The sequence below is a fragment of the Petaurus breviceps genome, unplaced genomic scaffold (genome assembly GCF_028583685.1).
Source record: "Petaurus breviceps papuanus isolate PSGF00001 unplaced genomic scaffold, PetGlider_PUasm1.0 90702, whole genome shotgun sequence".
Taxonomy (NCBI): domain Eukaryota; kingdom Metazoa; phylum Chordata; class Mammalia; order Diprotodontia; family Petauridae; genus Petaurus; species Petaurus breviceps.
In genome coordinates this window covers 4,571,374-4,598,811 of record NW_027187317.1, presented here as the reverse complement: position 1 = coordinate 4,598,811, position 27,438 = coordinate 4,571,374, and the positions used below count along the sequence as shown (strand labels likewise).

Genomic DNA, 27,438 nt, shown 5'->3' with positions numbered 1-27,438 from the left:
TAAGGGCAGTTTTCTTTGAGAATTTCCTGGAGGATGATTTCTAGGTTCTTACTTTGGTCATGGCTTTCAGGCAGTCCAATAATTTTTAAATTATCTCTCCTGGATCTGTTTTCTAGGTCAGTGGTTTTTCCCATGAGATATTTCACATTGCCTTCTATTCTTTCATTTGTTTGGATCTGTTTAACAGCATCTTGAAGTCATTAGCTTCCATTTGCTCCAATCTAATTCTGAAGCAATGATTCTCCTCAGTGAGTTTTTGAGATTCTTTTTCCATCAGGCAAATTCGGCTTTTTAAGGTATTATTTTCCTCAGTCAGGCTGTTGATTCTCATTTCATAATTTTCTTGCATTGTTCTCATTTCTCTTCCCAATTTTTCCTCCACTTCTCTTATTTGGTTTTCAAAATCTTTCTTAAGGTCCTCTATGGCCTATAACCAGCTTGTATTTTCCTTTGAAGCTTTTGGTGCAGGAGTTCTGACTTCACTGCTTTCCTCCTGTTCCATGCTTTGCTCCTTTTTGTCCCCAAAATAGGAGTGTATTGTTGGAATCTTCTGTCTGCTTTGTTTCCTTTGCCTGCTCATTTTGCCACTCAATTACTTGACTCAGGGGCTTTTTGCGACAGTAGGACTCTGCCACCAGACAGGGGAGCTTTTGTCCCAAACGCTGGGGTTTCCTCAGCTGCCGGAGGTATTAGATGGGTTCCCTCTCTGAGGTCTCCACACGCTCTGGCAAGCTGGACACACACCCCAGGACCTCCACCCTAGACTGCAATCCAGATCCAAGCAGGTTAAAGCAAGAGCAATTACCCCTCAGACTGGTGCTTGGTCCCCCTACACTCTGCAGGCCAAGAGCTGAAGCTGCCACGTGGTGCTGGCTGACTGTGCCGGTGTCTCAGCGGCTTTTCACCCTGCGGGTAAAAGCCATGCACTCCCACTTACTGGTCCCAAAGTTCAGACTGCACTGACCTCTCACTTTGTCCTTTGCATCTATGTGTTGATAAATCTGGAAATGGCCACAGCTGCTGCTGATCTGGAGTCTCTCTGGCTGAGGCTGGTCAGGCCCGCCCTGGGGCTAAAGCCTTGGAGTGGGGCTGGTCTTGGCTCCCAGAGCACTGTGCAGGCCTGCCGGGGTGTCCTCAGCAGGAGGTTAGCTTCTCTGTGTCATTTTGTGGGTTCTGTAGCTCCAGAGTTTGTTTAGAGTCCCCTTTTTACATGGATTGGGGAGGGTGGAAGCCGGAGCTGCTGGAAGGTCGTGCTTCTACTCTGCCATCTTGGCTCTGCCCTAGAATTTTCTTTCTTTCTTTTTTTTTTTTTTTTTTTTTTTTTTACAAATTTTGCTTTTACATTCTTGCTGAGGGAAATAGAATCTGAATCTCTCCTTGCATGTCACCTGGAAGAACATTGTGGTGGTTTGTTTTGTTTTATATTAGAATCCATCATTACCTCAAATTCCGTTGAGGGTGAGAACAACTTGAAAGTTTTCAAGGTTGAAGGAATGAGCAACAGCTCTTGTTTGGCAGTGTGCTTTGTATTTTTAAAAGGTTTTGGGACATAGTGAAGAAGCCTGAAAGAGCTTTTTATTTTTGTCTTAGTTTAATTTATGAAGGGTGGCTTAATTTCAAATGTAAAGTATCTTAAGTTTCCAGAATTTTAGCCATTTGACAAACAGTACAAAGTAAAATGCGTTTTATTTTCAAGCCATCCAGGTCTTTGTTCCCTTCATCAAGGCAGATTGTTGAAATTTGATTGTGTCACAGAATGCTCTTTGTCATTTAAGATGATACTGTGTGGTTGGGATAGGGGTGGGAAGAATAGGTATGCATTACTTCAGAGAGAAGTCAGGCCTATAGGGAGGTGTATACTTGCCAAAGATGTTTGCCACCTTGATGCTGTAATAGAAATCTAATGTAGGTAGAGTTCTAGTTGAAAAGGATTTTGCTTTGGATTGTGAAATCTTCCAGATACCTCTCTTTTGAATAGCCTTGTGTTGGTTGTATCATTTGGAACGCTGCAAATTTTTCTGAAAGTGATGTGTAACAATTCAAAAGAGTTGGACATCACTATCCTCATAAGAAAGACTAAGTGGATGAAGAAATTTTATTGACTAGATGATTATACACATTTGGATGGGCAGCCTAGAGAGCTTGTCCATCAGTGTATATGTATATATCTGAGACAGACAGTACAAATGGACAGGTTTGAGCCAGAGTTGAATAAGAGGAGGCTGGATTGCCTCTGGGAAATCGCAAAGTCCTTTAGTGAACCCAGGTTTCCATAGAAACAAAATCCCATCTTTTTAATACTAGTATTCTAGCTGTATTGGTATATGACGATAAGACATAGAATATAGTAGTTTATGAAGAATTTTTAAGTGAATATCACATAGGACAATGAGAAAGTGAGCAGACTGAGACATATAAGCACTGAAGAAGAAGAAGAGCCAATGATATCATGAGGGAAATATATGATAAGAAGAGAAGATTGACTTTTCACCTTGCTAGGGCAAGAGAGGACAGTTGGACAACCAGAAGTTCCCAATGGCACCCTTGTGATGTCAGAAAGTATTAGTAAAGGTCTCTGGACCTCTCTGTAGTAAACTTATAGGAGAAAGAAGTCTCACAGGATGAGCAAGCATTGAAGAGATGTGATCTTTATTGTGGACATAAAACTTTCAAGACAGAAATGACAGATCCGCTTCAGTTTTTCAGAGTTGTAAAGTATTTTTGATTCTAAATTTTGATGAATTTCTATGCTGGGGTTTTTATCCATTATCATGTTATGAACCTTTTGGGCAGTCTGGTGACTACAGAACTATAGACCCCTTCTCAGAATAATGTTATTAAGTGTATATAATAAAATATGTAGAATTAAAAAGGAAACCAATTATATTAAAATACAGTTGTCAAAGTATTGGGGTTAAAGCAAGCCAACTCATGGACGCAGGTTAAGTACTCTGTCTTAAGTCCTTTATGTACATACTCATAATGATGTTGTTTTAAAACTTTGATGAAGAGAATGGCCCTCGATCCTCCAATAGGTATATCTGTCCTGTTCTCACCTCATCCATAGGGCTGCTGAGTTGATGTGGGGTACTTACCTCACACCCTTCTCTGCCTTGCATGACTGAATAAGCTGGCTGTCCTCCAGGCCCCTGCTGTCCAAGGAAGCAAAGGCCCTGACAGAAACTCACTTGGGGTCTTTGTCTGACACAGCTGAGTGCTAACCACAGGCCATGTGAGCTGAACCCCTAAAAATGCAGTTTTTTAAAACCCCAGCAACAAACTAAGCCAAAGTGATTTATTACCTTTGTCCCTTTTCAGAGTATCATATCAAAGTGCGCTATACTTTCAAAAATGTCTAATGTTCTTTCACATAACAATATTTATAACACAGCTTGATAAGAAGCGGGAGTGGGAAATGATGTGCAGAGTGAAACCAGATGTTGTCAAAGACAAAGAAGTGGAGAGAAATCTTCAGAGAATTGCTACGAGGTAAGAAAATGTTTTTGTGCTTTTTAAAATAGATATATAAAAATTAGGGCAGGTAACCTGTTTCTAATAAGATTTAACCCTTAACAAGTAACTGCCAAGAGCCAAATTATTTATACGCAAGTCTATTTATTTGGTACTGGATTTAACCAAAAATTTCTTAAGTCTTATGAAAATATTATAGTTTAGACAATATCTAATTTGCTCAGTGCTCACTTGTATAAATGATCCTTTACCTTTTATCATGTTTTCATATTTCTCTTGAAATGGATCACCAAATTCATACTACTCAGCTGTTTTCTGTGGATTAAGTTCATAGCAAGCACATACTATACTGATTTTATTATGAATTTAATGATGATTATTTTAATACCAGTGAGAGTCACTTTACTCATGGACCCTTTAAAACTGCTTGGAACCTTAGAGTTCATCTCTTTCAAGCTCTTCATTGAAGGGAGAGAAGGGAGGATGGTATAAAAATCGTGTTAAAAATGCAGTTTTTAGGATTAAAATGAAAAAGTCCAAAAGCTTGTAGATTACTCTGAAGTATAAATATACTTTATCATGAATACTTAATTGCAAAAGAATATTCAAAGAAGCTAAGCAACAGATTTCTAAAAATCCAGAAATAACAAGAGACATCTGGTTATTCAGATAGTATTAATTTCAGAATTGGCTGTCTGTGTATAGTCAAACTACCTACTAGTTAGAGCAGAATTCAAAATCAATAACAAAACAGGGAGAAAAAAAGATAAAGATGAGATAGAGATAACATAAAATTAGATTATGTTGCATGCAATCTGATTAAACTAATTGTCAATTGAGGATTGAGAAATGGGCAAAAACGGTAATCGTTTACCATCACAATTTCTTAGAGAAATTTAACAATACCATATAGAAACCACAATAAGGAGGCTATTCTCAAAAACGATTTTAGTTAGCAAACACATTTCCTTGCCAAACAGAAACATGTGACAGGTCACTTCAAATTTAGAAGCTAACTTTTTTTGTAAAATGCTGCAGAAGAGACTGACAGATTGTATCTTCTCATGCTTAAAAAGGTAAAAAAAAAAAAGTGGTTATGGGGACTGTGAGTCTGCCAGGAGGTTGATATGAGAACTTGCTAGTATGTCATCACAAGATGGATGAAACTGAAAGGATGGTTGAATTGAGAATAAGAAAGAAACAATAATTACAACAGATCGACTGACATCTTTGCCATTTATCTCATCAGTGATACTAGTACAACCACTACATTTTTATTGTACTATTTCAGTACCAGATCTAATAGGTCTGTGACACTTAAGATGCTTGGCTAGAAAGGGACAACCACATACCAAAGAAATCTGTTCTTCAGGAGACCCAGTTTTAAGGACCTGGTTTTCTAGCTTTCTTAAGGCCAATTTTAAGAGTGAAAAAGATGACAGAAATGCTTCCTCCTTCTCCCAACCCTCTAAATGGCAAAGAAGACATCAGTACCTACTGATCAGGCTAATTCAGTTGCCTGTCCAAGAAGAACCTGTAATTAGCCCTTCCATTTAGTTGTAACTTCAAGTCTGGTTTCATTTAGACAGACATAGTGTCTCATCTTTATAAAATCTGTTAAAGTGATCTATGCATACATTAAGGATATCTTCTATGAAAACATGAGAAGGGAATAGAAAGGCCTCCCCAGGCACACACACAGCTAAGAGGTATGGAGAATATGAGGTCTTGCTGTGTTTATATGATTTCTATTTTTCAAAAATTGATTTGATAGAACCAATTGCATCCTTAAAGGATCTCCTAAACAAAGTGTCTCCCATGCATTTGTTTAATAAATGATTATGTGACAGCTGCTGTAGTGAAATTACTTAGTATAGATGAAGAATATGTATAATCTAGATTATGATATGTGGTTGTATGGATAACCATTAGTATGTATATTAAGCTCTATAAGTTGTTAGATTTCTAGGCCAAGTATTGACTAGCAGCAGGAGGAGAAGCTTAGGTTGCATTATGTTGGGGAAAATGACAACCATTTTCATTAATTCCAGTTTTGTTGTTATAACTCACACTAGTTACTGTTATGAATTATGTTTATGACAAGAGAAAGGGGGACGGAGGGAAGAGAAGAAAGTCATTTTTGAAGTATCTACTATGTGGCAAGCACTGTGCTAAGCACTTACAAATATTATCACATTTGATCCTCAACACTAGGTAAGTGCGATTATTATCGCCATTTTACAGATTAGGAAACTGAAGCAGACAGAGGTTAAGTGACTTGTTGATAGACTCACAGCTAGTAAATTTCTGAGACTAGATTTCATTTTTTTTTTAAATTTCTGAGGCTAGATTTAATTGTAGGTCTTTCTGACTCCAGGTTTAGAGCTGTATCCATTACATCATCTAGCTACTTCTACAACGTATGACGATATATATGCCTTGGGCTGCCTACTGCTCCAGAAGTCCTGTTTTTAACCCATTAGTTTCCTTTGTTAATTCTCTAAGATTCATGTCAAATCTGGAAATGACTGAGAATTGCAGACACTAGGAAACCAAAAGGCACGTGGTAAACATAAGTCATTTACAACATGATACCGACAGTGGCTTGTACTTCAATGAGGCAATATACCTCATTGAGTAGATATAACTGGAAAAGGGTGTGAGCCAGTTGTATAGAGGAAATGTATGGATGGATGGGTGAACATAGTCAAAAGTAACAGATGAATGGACTTGAGGGCTGTCCTCATATCCTGGAAATACTATTAAATAAGCACAGTGCTTCCTTTGGGGCATTAGAGTCAGCCTTGGAGGGGTGGCTAGGGGCACAGTGAATAGAGCACTGGCCCTGAAGTCAGGAGGACCTGAGTTCAAATCCTGCCTCAGATACTTAACACAGAAACTAGCCTTGTGACCTTGGGCAAATCACTTAACCCCAGTTGCCCTCCCAAAGCAAAAAAAGAATTAGCCTTGAAAGGATTTATATTATGACATGAATGATAATGGCACAAGATAAGGGGTTTTGGAGGGATTGTGATTTATGCTAGAGTGGAACTAGAATCTGTAATGATGAGATGCTTTTTCATTCATTCATTCATGGAACCATTGAAGTACTTATTTTTCTTTTTTGAGGAAAAGATCCCCCCCCCTTTTTTTTATTCTCTATTCCTTGTTTGTGAATGGTGATTTTTTTTTGTTTTAGTTTTCAGTTAGCCAGTAAACATTTATTAAGCACCAACTATTTGTGAGATTAGAGAAACCAGAAACCACAAATGAAGGTAGTCTGTTCCCTCTAGAAACTTTAATTTTCTATACAAGAGACAACATGTATGTTTTAAATATAAACAAAATAAATACCCAGGCAGTTTGAAAAGGAAGGGAAGTTGTTATCAGCTGGAAGGATCAGGAAAGACCTCACACAGAAAGTGCTGCTGAAGTTGAGCTTTGAAGGAAACTTGGAATTCTGAGAGGTAGAGGTGAGCAAGGAATGCCCTCTGGGCATGGGGATACTCTGTGCATAGGCTGAAGATGAGAATTAGAATGTTATGTGTGAGTAAAAAAGGATGCTAGAGGATTAGGTAGACTATAATATACATGAATGGAATAATACATAATTATCTTGCTCTGCCCAAGAATCTCCAAATTTCTCCCCCTCCCTAGCAGTCTTCTCACCCTAGAAGATTTCTGTGACCCCTTCCTCCATTTGGTAAATTCCTCACAAAACCTCCATGTTGAGAAAGTGGCTAGGCCAGCTATTTCCATTTACAACAGGGGAGACCACAAGTTCTTATATAGTATAGACAGAATAAATGTAAAAAGAATAAATACAAATATATGTAAAATAGTTAAATAAGAAATAGTGTGAGGGAGAGGGCACAAGCAAGGTGGGGGATTTGGGGAATCAGAAAAGCTTCATATAGTAGATGGAGGTTGTATCTTGAAGGAAGAGAACTTTGAGTAGGGAGTTCATTCCAAGAATTAGAGGTAATAGGGAGCCATTTGAATTTTTTAAGTAGAGAGTGGCATAGTCAAACTTCTGTGTTATGAAAAATCACTTTAGAAGTTGTATGGAATATAGATTGGAGAAGGAGGTAACATGAGAACAATTAGGAGCCTTATAATGGTACAGGTGAGATGAGAGCCCAAAGTAGAGCAGTAGTAGATAGTTGGATAGAGAGAAGGGAGTGAATACAAGATTTACTGTGGATGTTGAATTGATGACATAAGTAGTAACTGAAGTGATCCATTGGAACAGTAGCAATTCATTTCCCTGGGACACAGATTGGCCCAGTAAGAAGAATCCTCAGAAATGATTTCTAAAAAATCTCATTCCCATCAGAAAAAGAAAGAAACAAAAACACCCAAGTGGGGAAAAACATTTAAAATAACATTTAAATAAGCACTTTAAATTATAAACCAGATTTATTTCTTTGAAATTGTAAAGATGCATCTTTTGGAAACAGATGTTCCCTGGGATGCTCTAAAGTTGTGAATTTTATATTACTACAACTTCCAAAGGATTAAAGTTGGGGGTAACCTAAAGGGCATTGCGGAAATTCATGATTGACTTAATTAAACTACAGCACATATCTAATAAAGACCTTTGCTCTGCAAGTTGTATATAGGAAACTAATGAGGAAATGGATTTTCCCCCATGGCTTGGGCCTACCCATCCTCATCTCCTCATGTGACTGGCTTATATAGACTAGATTTAATTCTGGAGACCTGCCCCAAATGGGTTTAATTTTTCTTGCTTGTTAATGGCTCATCAGGATTTCTTCAGGAAAATCTCTAAAGAAAACTTATAGATGTATGACTCATGTGTGAATGACAGAACTTCTTTTCTCATAAAGAAAGTTAATAGGGTACAATAGGCATATTGGTAGTGGACCAATTTTTATTTCCTCAGCCAGAGAAAAATGTATGAGACAGAAAGGGCTCAAAAGGGAGCATAAACACATACAGAGATATAAACCACTTAAATAGTCTCTTGTATCCAGCTCTCCAGAAAGTAAAGACCCTTGCTTGTAGGACTGCTGAACAGGTATTTCTCATTTATTTCATAACAACACTATCTGAGCAATCTATAATAATTTTTTGTGGGAGGTTGCCAGGGTTCAGTTCTCCTGCCTGTGTAAGGCAGCCTGTTAACTACAGGAACCTCCTTTTCATGATACTTTTTCTGCCAGAAAAATGTGCTGTTCTAGAAGTTTTTTTTTCCTTTCCCTCCAGTTGTCTGGTGCCCAGCTCTTGGACTTAGGACTATCTATTAGGTAACCTCCAAGATTTGAAAGGTCCATTTCTCTCTTTTTTTTTTTTTTTTTAAGCAATCAGGGTTAAGTAACTTGCTCAAGGTTACACGGCCAGTTATTTCTGGGTGTGGTGCTGAGTGTCTGAGCCCGGGATTCGATCTCCAGGTCGTCCCAACACTGGAGCCGGTGCTCTTACTCGCTGAGCCACCTGGCCGCCCCTAAGCAATTGGGGTTAAGTAACTTGCCCAAGGTTACACGGCCAGGTGTTTCTGGGTGGGTGCTAAGTGTCTGAGCCCGGGATTCGATCTCCAGGTCTTCTCAACACTGGAGCCGGTGCTCTTACTTGCTGTGCTACTTGGCCGCCCCAAAGGTCCATTTCTCAATGTTTCTAGTCATTCACATCATTTAGAAAAGGAAACAGAAAGGTAGCTGGAACTCAAGTTCCAGAAACTCTGATCTCTGTCTTCGGTGGGTTACCATATTTACTATGGCCATATGCTTTTGCTCTATGTCACCTTTGGTGTTGGGATGGGGAGATAAATAAAGAATGGGGAAAGAATGGTTGAGTCATTTAGAGACAACAGAGGGAGGAGGTTCCTCAGATAAGATTTCAGTTGCCAGTCATATTTAGGGGAGCCCTAGTTACTGGGGCCAATCAAGAATTCCCATTATCCTCCCAGCAAGGGGCTAGGAGAATGTCTAGTTAAATGAGAAATAGCCCTTTCTAACAAAGGTCCAAGCTTTGTAATCATAGTAAGTGTATTGGAAAGACTATCAAATTGAGCATGGATTGTCCTGAGCAACCCTACTGTGTAGAATATTAGAATAGGAGGTTGGTCATTTGGTCTTGTGGTATGAGCAAGTGAACAGATAGACCTGTTTGCCATAAATATAAAAAGACCCTAGAGAAAGGCCTCAAGCATGATGGAAAAATATTGACAAGAATCATATAGGATGACATGAGCTTTATGATTGACATTGGTACAGGGCATATCCATGTCTAGAAAGTCACAGACCCATTGAAATATTCTGTAACTCTTCAATTACTATTGATGATGAATACACTAATGTTAACATACTAGTTAAATTCCACCATACTAGTTAAATTCCACCATACTTTTTATACTTTGAAAACCACATAATTCAGCATAATAGTGATTTTCATTTTTTAAAAGCACCAGGTTTTGACTTGGAAAAAAATGATAGCTGGAATTTGTTTTAAAATTCTTTTAAAAAGAACAGTTTTCTGGTTGTAATTGCCTTTTATTTTTACTTAATTAGAATGGGGTGGGGGGATTGCCTAATCTGCAGGGGTGTGGTGCAGTTATTCAATGCTGTTCGGAAGCACCAGAAGAATGTTGATGAAAAAATGAAAGAAGTTGGAGGTTCTGTGAGAAAACGCGCAAAGTTGATGTCGACTGTCACCAAGAAGGATTTCATTAGTGTTCTCAGAGGAGTGGATGAAAGCAAAAACAGCATGAGTCCCACAAGCCAGAATCCAAAAGACACACAGGTAAGAAGAGCTTGCTCTCCAAGGTGAAGGCTTTTGTACTAATGGATAAGATTTACCCCTCTGTCTTGTGGCACTTTAAATAAGTACATGTGGCCTAAAGGCATTAGTGCAGTAATAAAAATGAGAACTTAAATAACAATGGAAAATGTAACCTTATTATCATTAATAATACTGTAACAGTTACTATCTTCTCAGTCCTGCTTAGTGGATGGTAGGGAAGAATATGAAACATACATTATCAAATTTTTAAAGCTTCTCCTTGTTCTTTATGCCTATCAGTATAAATTCATGATACATATACTAGCAGTTATTACTGATAAACAGAAACTGTACAGAATGACATTTCTGATTTTTAGCATTTTTTGGACTTCTAGTACCATACTAATTTATATACCCTTTCATTTCATAGATAGATTATCTGTCTACTCTCAGTCAGAAGTAGGTGTATAGAAGTAGCTGTAATATATATCTGACAGGGCAACTTAGTTTCTCATTACTTTTATTTTAAAAAATGAAAAAACATTGTGCATTTGTGCAGTTTGCTCATTCGGGCACACAGAAGCAGATACACAGTAGAGCCTAATTTTTTTAGTATCTTAAATCATTTGGTATAAGCTTAGAGAAATAAAAGGAGTTGGATTCTTGGAGATCATTATGATAAGTCATCCTGTATTATTCATCAGTTAGTTTATGGATTAAGGTGTTTTTGTAGATGTTAGAGGGAAAAGTGTTAGAAGTTTTTATTCATTTGCTTTAAAATCACAAACTGAATTCTGCAGGCTTGTTGGAACAAAGGCACAATACATATAATTTTTATTATTATAAAAATATTTGACCCCCAGTAGCTTGCTTTCAAAGTTATATAAAATGAGTGCTTTGGATACATGTTCCTATCCAAGAAGTTGTACTTTTAAAAAGTACGTTTTAAATAAGTATTTGCATTTATATTCTGACTTTGATGTCCTTGGTAGTTGTGGAACAGTTTTTTGTCACTAATCCACTGCTATGAGCTAAGTGCTTTATAATGCCAACGAGAAGCACTTTAATCAGTCAGGACACTGTCATGTGTTTTTTGTTTGTATTTTGATGGAGCATGCTGAAACACTGTGGCACAGAGAACATTTAGGAATTTCATGCAAGCATGGTGTTGAAGTGTTTTTTAAAGTTTCTTGATTAAGTTACCATTTGGCTTGATTTTTGGCAAGCATTTCTCAACTTTTAAAGTCTGTCTATCTTTTTACTTTTGAAAGAACGAAATTGTATGTTTATGTAATAGAGGTGCCCACGAATACTTTAATAATTGTAAAGTGACTGTCTGTTAATTATAAACATCACATTTGGGAATTTATACTTTCTGTTACTCAAAATTGCAACAGACTGAAGATTTGCCAGTAATATTTTTATTGAAGTAAAAAAAAGTCATTTGGAATTGTACAGAAAGGAGGGAGGAGCAAGACGATGGGATTTCTAAATGTTTGACTTTTCTTCTTTCCCTTATTTAAGAATAATTTAAAAGAAACCTTTGTTACTGCTTTGATATTTAGGGTTTTTTAAGGATATAAAATTTAGATTTGCCTCCAGCAGATAATTGGTATTCTACCATACCATGGACATTTTAGCTTACTTCCTATTATACTCACCCCATATTCTCTCTCCAAGTTATCACAAGTATGCTATGTTATAGTATGGTTTGATTTGATATCAAGGATCAGGACAAAATTGAGATGAAGGCATATTGACCTTGTGTTAAGGGTCATCTGTCTCCACTTTTCTCCTCATTTCTTCCTCAAATACTTTTATTCTGATATAATATTCATAAAGTAGAAACCAAATTCATTATCACTGTTTTTAATATCTCATTTAAAAAGTAGGCAGTATTTTTGTGACATTATCACAGTAATTGAGTTAGTTTCCTCATCAAGAATTCTCTGTACCAGTGCAATCATTGGTGCTTACCCCACTCCAATTTCATATACTCCTTTTGCCCCCATTTAAAAAAGAAAAAAAGTTTAGTACAGTCATTATGAAGAATGAGCTTCAGGAGTTGATAAAGTTTAGAAGAGAAGAATTGTTTGGCATTGTAGATCATAGGATCATAAATTTAGAACTGGAAGGGACTTGAGAGGTCATAGGTTCCAGCTCTCATTTTATAGAAAAGGAAACTGAAGCTTAGACTTTAAATGATTTGACCAGGGTCACAAAGCTATTAAGTGGCTAAGATGGGATTTGAACCCAGGTCTGTCTGACACCAAATCTAGTGGTCTGTCCATCACACCAATAAATTAGGGCCCCGTTGAAGTTACATATCAAGAATTTGTCATAGGCAAAATTGACTCATTTTTCCCCCCAGCAACACTCAGAAGCCATTTAGCAATAGAAACATTGAATAGTAGGGGTTACCCAGGGATGAGAATTTTGCTTTTGAGCCTTGCAAAAAGTGTGTGAGTAGAGGAGTGAGGCTTGTCGAGATTATCAAGGTCAAAGAACTTGAGGGTAGTATGCAGTAAATAGCTGACCACTTTATCTCAGGTCAAAGATGATAATGTAAGCTGTTTGGGAATAGGGAGATGGGTTGGGAGAATGGGAGATGGACAATGAGATTGAAAGGTAAACTAGGAGATTATGGTCAGAGAGTAGAATTAGGGGTTAGCACAGATGAGAGCAACTTTTAGAAAGAAAAGGATGCATCAGTATAAGGAAATGGATTTTTAACTTAGTCCAGGAAAGAGAATGAACCAACATGATGAATGCTCCCTGGAGGATTTTTCTGTATTTTACTTTGTAAACCCCATTAATGCTTGTTGGTTCACCTTGCCACTGGGAGCCTAGGACCTCAGTACCTTCAACTTCCTGCTGCCATTACTTACAAAGAAATGCTGCAGTGAGAGACTTGTTATGAGAAGACTGCAACTCCAGTGAAATTTTGGATGGGGGTGTAGTACAGGTGATGAAATAGTAAAGGATGGCTTATAGAGAGTGATCTGGTTCCACTTCCCCAATCATTCTATAAATGTGTACTGCTATTGTTGCTTTATAGTATGTAAAACACTTTCCTTACAGTAATCCTCTGTGGTACATAGTAACAGTATGATCCTTCCCATTTTACAGATAAACTACCTAAGGCTCACAGAAGTCAGTTGAGATTAGCTGTAAAAAACTGGGTTTCAAACCCACTTCCTGTGCTCTTTCTGTTATACTGTGCTGTCCTGGGGCATCTCTACATAGTAAATGATAACAGACTATGCACAATTTTCTAGATTTGCCCTAGTACAATAGCTAATGTAATGTAATTATCTTTTGTAATGTGAAATTACCTATTGTAATTGTATGTGCTAACTATCATTACCCAGGTAGTTTTCATATTAATTCATTTATGGTATGGAGAGGTTATTCTGTTCTGTTTCAATGAGAGGGAATACTTTGAAATATGTTGCTCATAACACAGGTTACCTTTCTTGCAATGCTGGTCAAGGTACTTCAGTTTTCATGAAATATCTGGCAAGTATGGTACCCAGATGCAACTGACAATAGAAAAACTGGTGTACTCACCTGTGGCAATCCTCTGATTGGTTAGTATAAAAACTCCTGGATAAAGGTTACAGTCCATGCCTTTCCATTGTCTCCCTGGACTGCCAAAATACCATGATGCACCAGGCAAGAAGAATAACATGACTGCTCATTCTGCTTGGATGAGCTGGGGCTCACCCTTTGTTTGGATGAAATGCAGGCCATGCCATTCATTGCCTTGCCATGCATGTATATCACATCTACTCTGCTACTTTGCCCCTAGACCTCTAAGCAATCCCATCTGAGCTTCCATTGGCACCTGACAACACCAGGCTTTACCATCAGCCCCATTCGTGCATCCTTAGGATTTCTGAGCCTTTTCATCCACCCTGAAGTTTAATTCTATTATGTGTTATTTCCTCCTCTGAGAGCAAGGACTGTATGTTTTTTTTCTGCTTCTATCCCCAGTACTTAGCAGAGTGCTTGGCATATAGAAAGTGTTTTTAACAAGTATTTTGATATTCATTCATTAACTTTGCATCAGTTCATATGAGTTATTCCATACTTCTCCGTAGTCATCATAGTAATAATTTCTTTAACAGTAATATTACAATATATTAGTGTACCACAATTTATTTAGCCATTCCAGCATCTTTGGGTATCTACTATCTACTTTTTTCTAGTTCTTTGCTGCTATAAAAAGTGCTACTATAAATATTTTCATGTATATGAGGCCTTTTTTGTTATTTTTGGTGTATATATCTAACATTAGAATCCATGGATTATAGGGTAAGGACATTTTAGTTCCTTTCTTTGCATAACTCCAAATTGGCTTTTAAAATATTTGGACCAATTTGCAGTTTCATCAACAGCGCATTGTTGTGCCTCCTTTTCTACAACCTCCAACATGTATTATTCCTATCTGGTCTTTGCATATTTTCTGAGGTAAGACTGCATACTTGTGGTGATCTGCATTTCTCTTATTATTAGTAACTTTGAGGATTCTTTCATATGGTTGTTAATAGTTGAGAACTTTTTTTCATATCCTTTGAGTTTTTATCTGTGAAGGAATGACCAACGGCTAATTTTGCTTCTTATCACACACATCTACTCTTTCTGAATGCTTTAGGTCATATGTATTTGTGTAATATATTTGTTTTTGGTCTATTCGGTTTTACTTTATCGTACATGCTACAGCAACAGAAAGAAGAGTTTCTATTAAATATTTGCTTGTTTCATTTGAAATCATTTGCAAATTTTGGGGATCCAGATGGGAGTAATTATTTTTCTGGAAATATGCCAAAAGCTTTTTATTTCATAAAATTAGCTGTTTATCAAGGTATTTCTTAATCCTCCAGAGACTGGGATAATAATATGTTCTGAATTTTGTGTGTATGTTTGTGTGTGTTTCTTTTACATACTACTGTATGAAGATATTTTTACAATGTTATCATGAGTTTACATCATAAAAAAGCCTTTAGTGGCAGGAAAAATATAGACCATTAACTTTTTAAAAGTGATATTTACTAAAAATATATTGGTTTTGTAAAGGAAGCATCTGGTACGTTTTGTTACTCAGAGGCAGTTGGAAAATGTATTAAACTTGACATCAGAACAAGTTGTAGGTCCTAAAGTGAGTCATATCCCTAAACTTCTTACCTCTGTTTCTATAATATCTCTTTTTGTAATAATGGAATATCAGTGTGTTATCTCCATTTGTTTTGAGGACAAAAGTTTCTTGAAATTTTTTTTCTAAGTACCCATAGTACAAAGTACCCACAAGAATTTTTAGTGGTATAAATGGTTTTGATGGCATTAAAAGATTTATGTGAGCTTTTGTGAGTTATCATAAAAGAAATGGTGGATCAAGATTGTAATAAGGATAGTAATGAAAGTACCATTTGGAAGAGCAGTAGCTGTCCATTAGAATATGGATTTTTCCTTTTAACTTTCAGATATTAGTAAGTTATGTGTTAGGAGGAATAAGTGAGATACACAATGGAAAAATTCTTTGATTTCAGCATAGAAAATTGGTTGCTAATCGTGTGACTCTGGACAAATCATTTAATGTTGTTGGGCCTCAATTAAATGAGAGGATGGAATTAAATAGCTTCTAGGGCCTTTTCAGACTCTTAAATCTTTGATCCAGTGATTGATAATGACTAAATATTACTTACTTCATTTTCTCGTGCATAAAATTGCAAGCAAGGTATAAGATAGGAAATAATTTTTTGTTGGTATCTGTATTTATATTGCCATAAGGCTAATCTTCAAGAAAATGCCTTGGTAGATTTTTATTTTGTTCCATTTGATATTCACTCATAAATAAGAACTGTATTTTTTAGCATTTGCGTGTATGGTGGAGGGTATAGAATGCCATTCATCTATTGAAACAATTTACTTAAAATATTGTCAGCTTTGAAATGTCACTAAGTTGATGGGCATGGATTTGGAGTTCATAAACTGTTTTGGGAACAAGAAACTAAGAGTTAAAGTAAATAAATAAAGTAAATAAAGTCAGAGAAACACTGAAATTACCCCAAATCTAAAGAAAAAAAGTTTGACTTTCACTTAAATTATTATTGGAAAAAATTAATCTTGACAGGTCTTTTCCATTTTTTCATTTGTTTATTGCCCTCCTAGTATCCTCCTTAAATGTACCTGGGATTATCTGGGCCTAATTGGGTTCCTGATTAGAAGATCTCAAGAGTTGGAAGGGACCTCATATATTATATTATCTAGACTAGAGGTTGATTGAGGCCAGTGAGCAAAGAATGGCTTTTAAGTTAATAAAAAAATATTTATTGTATTTTAAAATGTATAAATCATCACCTGGAAGGCCACATTTGGCCCTTGGGCTGTAGTTTGCTGACCCCTGATCTAGACCAATGAGTCTTAATAGTAATCCTACTTTCAGCATCCCTGGCAGCAGTCATCGAGCCTCAGTTTGAAGACCTTTGGTGAAGGAGAACTGCATCCTGAAGAAGGCCATTCTACATAGGACAAACTCTCACCATCACTTCTTAAAATGAGATACTGCTCATAATCTTCCAGAATACTTGTCCATGATATTTTATAAGTGAATTTATATTCAAAACCATTGTTGATTTTGGATGACACAAGGCCAAGGTGTTTTCTAGGCTTTTGGCCTCTCTTTTTGTGGCAATTTCTTTGCTTCATTTAAACTTAGGAAATTGTAATAGTTTATGATGCTTTTAATTGAAGTTTTCCATTGTACTTCCATTTATAAGTAACCACAAAATATTAAAGAACTAAAGAAATTACTCCAGCATATTAAAATTACCCACTATGTTATTATTGATAGTAAACATAGATTATCTATGTGTGTATATGTATGTGTATACATCTCTATACACAATTTTTTTCTTTATTTAAAATATTCTTTGCGATATTTTGAGTGACCAGTGTTACTATCAGTCAACTTTGAACTCTCAAAATATTAATAGTTGCTTGATTGCTCTTTACCTATTGAGGAATTCATGCTAAAGTCATCAGATAATGATAAAATATCTTACTATATCTCCTCAGAATTAATTCATTTCCCTTAGTTCTCTTCAGTAAACACAGGAAAGTCTTTAAAGGTTTTCATAACTTTTTAAAAAAGTTACACAATACAGTGCACCAGTTTACAGAGATATAGCAGCTAGACTAAATTGTTGCCACCAGCTCAAACTACAACTCCACTTACATCCTAGTGTAGATAACCCAGAACTCTGTGTCCTCAATTCTAGGCATGAGTGCTTACAGACTACCAGCCTTAGCAGCCTCTCTCCTGCAGTCATCATCCAAAGGAAGAGGCCTACCATCCCTGGCACCACCCACAACTGCTAATGACTCTTAGCTAAGTCTAGGAGCCTCAGACTGCACCCTACTTCCAACATGGTTTGGAAGCTACGGCAGTGACCCTTGTGGAGATGTAGCCTGTCAGCTGTTTCTTCAGGTACTGCATCATCAGTCTCCTTATCAACTATAGCTTCTGGAGACCAGAAAAGAAAGTTCTTTCTGTCAAAGTCCTAGAAATCAAATAGTTCAGTATCAAAATGGGTCTATTTTTTTTTTAAATGGAAATACCATTACAGAAAATGCATTAATCTCTGCCCTGCCACTATATCCTATGGGCTACTGGGTCTTTTCCCCAGCTTTGCCTCTGAAACCTCTTCTGTATCTTATTTCCACCTATTAAAATGTGAAAGAGGAGGGTCCTGTTTCTTTTCTACCTGTATTGCCAGAGCTGAGCACAGGGATTTGTATGTAGTAAGTACTTAGTAAATGCATTTTCATTCATTCGTTCCTTTTGTTGAGCTTTAAATTTTCATTATACAAGTCATTATGTGTATTGTTCTTGGTTCTTTTTTTCACTGCGTCAGTTCTCACAAATCGTCCGTTTCTCTCAGTTTCTCATTCACTTCATTATTCCTTATTTCACAAGAATATTTCTTTACATTTGTATAACCATAGTATTTCACCTGCTTCCTGATAGATGATATCTATTTTATTTATAGTTCTTTTCTTCCACAGAGTTGTTATAAATATTTTAATGTTTATTGAATCTTTGTCTTTGTTATTTTACTTGCTTAGAGCATATGCCCAATAGAGGGATCACTGCATCAAAACATATGGACAGTTTTAGTTAATTTTTTTAACAATTCCAAACTGATATCCACACATTGAACCACTTGACAGCTCCACCAGCGGTGTATTATTGTGCCTTTTTTTCCTACAGCCCCTTCAGCCTTTTAATAAATTGATTTAATAATATGGGCCCTAGTTTAAAAATAAACATATTGGTCATGGAGGGAAATGAATAGCAGAACTAGGTTTCAGAGTAGGACCTCTGGCTCAAAATCTGACACTCTTTCCATTATACTATACTTGATAGCTGAATATTATTCAAAGAGATCCATGTACAGTTGATTTGGGGAGGGAGAGGATAGAAAAGATAAGAATTCATATGACATTTCCTATGTGCCAGGCAGTGTGCTAAACACTTTACAAATATCTTTTGATCCTCAACAGTCCTGGGAAGTAGGTGCTGTTATTACCCCCATTTTATAGTTGAGGAAACTGAGTTAGAGGTTAAGTGACTTGGCCAGGGTCACATAACTAATAAGTGTCTAAAGTGGCATTTGAATTCAGATCTTCTTTATTCCAAGCCTGGTGCTGTGTCCACTGTGCCACCTAGTGCCTCATTGAGGTAGTGATGAGACAGACTTCTCAGATGTGGTAGAAAGGATTTCTGTTCAGGTTGGACTTTTAGCTTCTGTTATCCTTCTAACTTTGAGACACTGTGATTCTTATTTTATGACAGTAAGGGAAATGTGTTTACTTTTTGGTGCTCTCAGAGTTCAATTTTTATCATCTGACAAAATATACTTGTCCAGAATATGCCCTTCCTTGATAATTATAAGTGAAGGTGTGGTATATGTTAGAATCTGCTGATTAGTTCTTGTCATTAATGATTTACCACTTTAAGGAGCTGAAAAATGTACATTGTGTTTTTTAATTCGTTTTTCCTAACATTCTGATAATTTTAGTCATGTCTTGGTCAACCAAACCATATTTTCTTGTCTAAATTTGCCTTCTTTGCTCTTTCTTTAGAAATCTAAATTACTTTATTTGAGTGCAAGCTAACTCTAGTACATTATTTTTTTTAACTGCAGGATTTTCTAGAAATGTACATTAAGGTTTTGAAACCACCATCAGGTCACACAGGAAATAATCATGAGAGACAGGATATGAACCTTGGTCTTATGATTCCAGAGCCAGTTCACTTTATGCTTTTTCTTTTCAAAAACTTTTTTGTTTTAATCAGCCCAGATCCAACTGCGTACCCACCCAGCCTTCCCCCCATTGAGAACAGGAGAGAGTGTCTCATTCTATACTCTTTGAGGCCTTCACCTATCTCTCTCAAGATATTTCCTCATGAATCCTCCGGAATAGTGGTTAGTCATTATGTTGATCATAGTTCAGGACAGTAGTATTCCATCACATTACTATACCGTAACTTATTTAGCCATTTCCAAGTTTATGGGCACACCCTCAGATTTCCAACTTTTGCCATTTCAAAAAGAGCTATAAATATTTTTGTATATTTTTAGAGTTTGTTTTGCATAGTACTCATTCTCCTCTTTAATCTACTGTTCCTCTAATTCTCCCTACCTCCTCCTCTTTTCTCTCCTCTTTTGCTGTTAAGTAGATGTTTTTGTTTATGCATGCAGATGTGTAACACATTCTTTCTTTTGACCAGTTCAGATGAGTGAACTTTCAGTTGTCAGCTACTTCCTCTCACCTCCTCTTCCTTGTTTGTAGAGATATTTACTGGTTCACTCTGGTTATGTGAGATAATTTTCCCTAACCTTCCTTTCCCTTCCTACTCTAGCATATTCCTCTTACTTTTTCTTTTCATTCTTTCCTTAAGATCATTGAAACCTAACAGGATTGAACTCCTTCTGTGAAACCTGATGTTGATAGGAGTCAAAGGGGACACATGTATCATCTCCGTATATTTGAATGTAAGCAGTTATCCTTGTTTTATCCTTTTCATTTATTTATCTTTTTATACTTTACTTCTGTGTTTGAACTTCAGAATTTCTCCACAGCTCTGGTCTGTTCATAAGGAATGGTTATAAGAAGTCCTCTTTTTTATTAAAAACCCATTTTCTCCCCCGTAGGATTATACTTAATTTTTCTGGATAAGTTATTCTTGGCTATAAAACTATATATTCTTTGCCTTTTAAAATACTACATTCCAAGTTCTTTACTGCTTAATAGTGACAACTGCTAAATCATGTGTGAACTTTACTGTGACTCCTCAGTACTTTGGTTCTGGCTGCTTGAAGTATTTTTTTCTTTTACCTAGAAGCTCTGCATTTTGATTATGTTGTTCATAAGAATTTTCTTTGGAATTTTCATTCAAGGATTTCTTTCAGGAGGTAACCAGTAGATTCTTTCTGTTTCCATTTTACCATATGGTTCTAAGAGATCTTGGCAGTTTTCTTTTAAGATTTCTTCAGTTAGGAAATCTAGGCCCTTTTTTGGTCATAGTGTTCAGATAGCCCAATAATTCTTACTTTTTTTTTATCCTTGCTCTGTTTTCTAAGTCACTTGTTTTTGCTGTGATATACTTGACGTTTTCTTCCATTTTTTTCCCTCCTTTTGACTTTGTTTTAATATTTCTTGTTGCCTCGTGGAGTATAGGGTTTTTATTTGGTCCATTCTAAATTTCAGAGAGTTTATTGCTTGGGAAAGGTTTTGAACTTCTTGTGCCAAGCTGTTATTTCTCTTTCCAATCCTTTCTTCTATAACTCTCACTTCTTTTCCAGTTTTTTTTCCCTCAAGCACTCTAATCCCATTTATAAAAACATTTTTTTAAGCTCTTGCTTCATATATTCCAGGAATTCTAATTGAGTTTGTGCCCATGCTGTGTTTTTCTTGTATATATTTTTAAAGTCATTCTCTTCTTCTGCTTTTGTGTCTTGAGACTCACTGTCACCATAATAGCTCATTATGGTAGGGTTGTTTTTTTTGTTTTCCCATTTTTCTAGTACACTTACTGATTTTGGACTTGATGTTAGGGCTAGGCCCTGTGGAACTTCTGGAGGGAAGGGCTGGGATGTTCCTGTTCCTATTTTTTTGCATGTGTTATTGAATATTATGTTATTTCTGGATCTCAGGGATAGGCTGGGGGCTTGCAAACTTTTAGTACTCTCATAGGAGTCTGATTCAGGACAAAGTCTGATTGCTATTCCCCTAGTCTGAGCTCTACAAGTTCCTCACTTGGGTTTGGGTGTTTGTATCCATCAAGTTCTGATAGATTCTACCTCTTATCAGCCAGCTGGAAAACTGCTGGTTCAAAGTGGCAGAATTGCAGGTTCCCCCTTTGGTTTGGATTTCCTGCCTTGGCCGTTCCTCTGTTGGCTGGGCTAGATGCTGGAAGTGAGGTCTTGCTGTTAGCTTGGAATCTGAGCCACACCACTGCTGCTTTTGGCTTCTGAACTTCCTCCTTTTTTCAGTACATTGCCTGGGACCTCCTTACCTCAGAAAGGCAATACCACAGTTCTGCTTTTCTTCCCCTGAATCTACTCAGGATTGGGTAGTAGGTAGCTTTCTGCCAGTTGGTACATATCACCATTGTAGTTCCTGAGCATGGGTCTGGAGGTACCCCAGTATGTATCTCAGACCTCCTTTTGTTTTGGTTTCCAGCCTATTTCAAGCATCTGAAGTTCTCCATTGGTCAGGTTCTTCTGCTTCTACTCTCTTCCTAGTTTTTGCAGACCTATCTGTCTCTCTCTGCCAACCTGGGCCAAAGGACTTGCTGTGACTTTTTCTGAATTTCTTCATCAGGATTTGATCTGGTGCATTTCATAGATCTGTTTGGGAGAATTACAGACTGAAGCTCAGTTGCATTGCTTCCTTGTATTCTACCATCTTGGCTCTTTGCATTTTCTACTTTTTACATTATGCTTTCCCCCAGCCCCAAATCTTTAATGAAGCAACAGTACCTGGATTCCCAGTGACAATAAACAAACATCATTGAGAAGAGTTAATGACATGAAAATTACAACTGATCAAAGAAAACATGTTTATTAAAGAAATATGGTCATAACTCTGCATGGTTTCCTGAGAATATCACTATCCTATTGCATATTGGTTCTTTTTAAGCAAACTCCTGCCTTACAAAAACCTGCATAGGCATTCTTTAGGTTTTTTAGTACTTAGGTGTCTTGCTTGGCTCCATTCAGCATTTACGCCATCCTCCCTTTGCCTAGGACTTTCCTTGCATCTATTCCCTCTAGTTCTGAGCCTCTCTGCTGAAATTTTCCACTTATTTCAGTCTCATTCCTTCACAGATACCATTATCTTCTCAGGGCTGCCCTAATTTCTATATTCATTGAAGTCCTTTTGGGTCAGAACTCCCCATTTCTGACCATTTCAGTTTGGTCTTTGCTGTCCTTTGGCTTTTCATTGCTTTGGTTACTCCCTGCTGGTTCACTTAGATACCTGAACACTATTTCTTTCCACTTGTACCAAATATATTTCCTCCTTATAAAATTGTTCCTATTATTAACTGTCCTTTATAAAGTTTTATCCGAAGAAGTGTTTTTGTTTCCTTTTGTCAATGTAATTAACCACATCGAATTCGGACATGGCTATATATATTGATGTTCAGTTTCTTCAAGATTTCTTTAGAATTGAAGTCAGACAAAACTTTTGATATTACATTACACTTAAGTATGGTCTTATCTAATGGTACAGGATGGAGTAAGTATAGCATATTACAATTCTGTGAGGCTAAACTAACTGATAAATCTTTTTTTCCCATAATAGCCTAAGAACCTGGATAGTTGTAGCAGCAAGCACCCCAAGCGTCCTCAGGGTTTGCCGCCCATACAGGTTCTTGGATCTGCTTTGTTAAAGGAAAGCAACTCAAAATGGGTTAACAAGCTTACTTTAATCAGTCAGACATATATGGTTTACCTTGTTCAGGGGAAAAAGGTCAGCACCCTGAACTTCAAAGCATACAGGCAGAATTATCAAGACAGAAACAGATCAAGTAGACAGATTTCCAAACTGTCCAACCATTACATCCATACCCAGTCAACATCTGGGTTTCCACATCTGGGTTTTTCAAAGCCGGGGGACTCTCAACAAGGGCTTCCCAGAATTCAGATCAAATCACAGAACACTTCTCAAAGTGAGTCCCAAAACAAAGCTACACATCAGGGCTTATATAGCCTTCTCCTGGCTCAGAGAATGTAACAACCTTTTGGACCTACTGGCCAATCAAAAAGTATCTACTAAAAAACAAGCCTCCCACCCCAGGCTCCAGGTGCACTTTAGCCCAGGGGCAGGGAAGATCTTTAAAATTTACGTTCTCATTACAATAGTCCATCGTAAACAAAATTTATTAACTGGGAGATGTTTGGATACTGTCCCAAAACTACCTATGCATGTGGCTATAAGATTAATGTAGTGTTTTCTTCATAACTCAGGGAGCTTAGCTGTAGATTTGTCATCATAATACAGATGAAAAAAGTGAATCACGTAAGTTGTATACAGCATTAGTGAAGTATTTCAAGCACTTTGTAACAACTTTGTGAGGTTGGTAACATTAAATATCCCCATTTTTCCATAGAAGGTTAAGAGATTGTTATTTACGCATTATCAGATAGTTCCTATCAGAGCCAGAATTCAAACCTTAGTTTCTTAATTCCAAGTCAGGCACTCTCTCCTCTACCTAATTAGTAAGGAATTGACAAAGCTCAAATGAAAAAAATCAGATGTGGCCCTGAGGACAACTGTTTTTTTTCTTCTGTACCATACTGATTTTTAATGCCACTTTTAAATAAAATTATAGGGAAAGGGAAACTAAATTGCCCCGCCCCTTTTTTTAAGGGTGAGGGGATTATACGTGAATTAAATGACTTAGAAGTCACTCTGTAAGTTATGATTTAGTTGTCCTAATCCAATTTGTAAGGATTAGAATGGAAAATCAAAATTGTCATAGGCAGGAGGTTAGATTTTTCTAGGACTGAAAGGAGTACATTGATGTCCTCCACCCAGTGTTATAGTTTTACTGTGTATTTCTCCCTACAACTCTTTTAATTTTTCCTTTAAGTATTTATGTGCTATTCCATATAGTGCATATTTTAATATATTCATAACAGTGCATAATATTTATATTCATTCTCATATGGAACCTTTCAAAGATTTTTTTCTCTAGTTATATGTAAAGAAAATTTTTAGCATTTATTAAAAAAAAAAACTGAGTTTCAAATTTTCTCACTCCATCCTTCTTCTCCCCCCTCCCTGAGATAGTAAGCAATTTGATATAGGTTGTACATATTCAGTTATAGAAAACATCATGTGGTACCTTTTGATAAAATGTAATTTTCCTGTTTATTTCTGAAATCATGATTATTATCCTTTCCTTCTTAATTTCAGCTGAAATATAATAGATGTTTCTCGATCCCTTGTAACTGACTCTTTATGTTTCAAATACGTTTGTCAAAAGCAGCATATTGTTGACTTCTGCTTTCTGATGTACTTTGTTGTCCTCATCAGTTTTGTGGAGGAGTGAGTTGTGAGGGAGTGATGGAATTAGGCATAACTAACTTATTTCAAGAAATTTGGTCATGAAAGGGAGAAAAAAGATGGGATATTAGCTAAATAGAATAAAAGAATTGTTATCTTCTGTGAATGAAAGACATTTGAACATGTTAGTAAACACATGAAGAGTAGACTTTGAAAAGAGTCATTTTGAAGCTTTTCAATAGAGGGTTTGTTGGAGGAGATGGAGTAGGGGATAAGATCAAGGGCAAAGATAAGAGGAATAGCCTTAGCAAGAAATGACACAGAAGAGAAAGGTTGTGATTCTGAAAAATTATATGGAGTGGAGAAAGGGAATTTTGGACCCTCCTTTTGGATGGCCTCAACTGCAGTGAATGCTATCCTAGAGTCTGGGAGATAACCCACATATGCATCATTTGGAGTAGGGGGGGAGGGAGGGGAGCGGGAATTGCCTTCTTAAGAAGCAAAAATTTTCTAGCATTAATTTCTAAATCTTTGCTTTCATTGAATAATAAAATGGAAGAAGCTATGTCAGAAGGTATTTCCCATTCATGAGATGTCTTTTAAAGGAGACTTGGTAGCTACTTATTAGGGATGTTGAAGATGGGATTCTTTTTAACTACCATATATACTAGGTGATCTCTGAGGTGCCTTCTGATTTTTGTTTCTCTATCTGTCCAAGTATCATTAATGATTCTTTGTTTATATTCAGTAAACACATATTTAACTCTAATAGAGGAAATCCTTCAGAGAAACCTTAATAAACTTAGAGATTCCTTTAAGTTTGTATATGTGTGTAGTTCTGTTCTAATTTATATGTTTGACAAATTTGGATTTTAAAACAATGGGTTTTCTCAAGACAGCATGCATTAATACTTTTATTGCATCTTTCATAGTACTTTCTCTTCAAATTATATTTATGTGTGTACACATTGTGGCCTCTTACTGAAATGTAAGCTTCTTGAAAGTAAAGTATTTTTTATCTTTTTATCTCCAGTGTCTGGAATAGTGCCTTAAATGTAGGAGTTACATAATTAGTGTTTACTGAATTGAATAAGGGAAGAGATATTTAATAACTGCTTATTGTACGGCAAGCATTGTATTAAACACTGGGGATGCAAATTAAAAAAAAACAAAACAGTTCAGCTGCAGGGTAGAGGGAAAGGCCCAGATGGCCTTAAAGTATACTAGCAAGCCAAATGACAGTTGTAACTATGTAAGACCTGGTAGATTTCCATTCAATGAAAGGCTTGAAGTTGGTGACTCCCTGTTTATCCAGGTGGTATGAATGGGAAATCTTAGGGGAGAGGCCAAGGGAACACTGTCCCTAAAGCTACTTCTTCCTTCCTAGCTATCTTTACTATCATTGGAGAAAAGAACCATTCCTAGGAAGCTGATGGAGGATGTATTATCAGCATAACGTCAATTAGTATCAGATTTAAGATCTACGAAGCATTTATGGCATTTAAAGTTTTATTTGGCATTGTATTTCACCTGTCTCAATTGCTATTTTATTTGACTTTAGAAAGATATCTTGATCATTTCAACCTATTGCCATTCTTATTTAGAGAATATCATCAGTAATGGATTAAGTTGATGCCCTCTGAAAGTCAGCTTTGAGAAGTTGAGCCTGTGAAAAGCAGTTACTTATCTTAGCACCCACACCACACCAACAAGAACTGTGACCCTTTGAAGAAGGGAAAGAAAGGGCAACGGTAGAGATCAATTATTTTTCTTTATTGCATCCACAATAGAAGAAACATTTTCAGAGCACTGAATTCTGAACAAGGTAGAGTTAGTTTCTTTTAAACATAGTGTTATATTAAGAACTCAAAGTCACAGGATTTTAGAACTGGAAGGGACTTCTTCTTGTCCAAGTTTCTCACAGTAGAGATGAGAAAGCCAAGCCCCAGAGAGGTAGTGAGTTAAATAGCAGAGTAGCATAGCCATGACTTTGACCCTGGTCTCCTGATTTGTAGTCCCATGTAATTTCTGCTTCATGATCTTAAGTCTATCTATACTTCTATTTTTAAGGTACAGTTAAAATTAATATAATTTGGAGGTGTGTTTCTCATCCTGGCCTAACCGGCAGGCCTCCCACCCCACCCCCACCCCTGAGTATCATCTACTGAAGACTTGTGTAGCTTTCTTGGTACCTTAGTCAACTTAAAATAGAATCTGGGAAGTTATACAAACAGTAAACAAAAAAATGAAGCCAAAATAGGCTTATTGCCCAGAAAGCCAGCTAAGTGCAAGAGGAGGACAAAAATGAAAAGTAGGTAGAGGGGAGAAAAGTACAGGAAGGCATCTGGAAAACCATCACAGAGTACTCTTTGATAGAAAAATTTTGCTGGATCTGCAGTAAAGATCTTCATGTGGTATCACAGAAATAAAAGCTGTCCCTCCTTTTTGGCATTCTCACATAATTCACATCCACATTCTCCTACACATTTTAAATTAATGGGATTTTGTACTGTGTTGCTTACTTGTACTCATTGATGTTTGAATTTATGCCTATTTTTCGTGAGTGTATGGTTAATGAAGGGGGTACCATATTCATATGGGGATACCATATTCTCAGGAGTTTTCAGAGCAGGCTTCATATTT

General features: G+C 36.7%; 1 protein-coding gene across 1 annotated transcript in view; it reads left to right on the top strand.

The window, feature by feature from the left end:
• The window catches only part of RRP15 (ribosomal RNA processing 15 homolog), a 206,054-nt gene that overhangs the window by 166,135 nt on the left and 12,481 nt on the right, over positions 1 to 27,438 (top strand). Inside the window, exons 4-5 of the mRNA XM_069066019.1 lie at positions 3,392 to 3,489; positions 10,032 to 10,233. Of these exons, the coding sequence (XP_068922120.1) occupies positions 3,392 to 3,489; positions 10,032 to 10,233 (300 nt within the window). The remainder of the gene's footprint in view (positions 1 to 3,391; positions 3,490 to 10,031; positions 10,234 to 27,438) is intronic.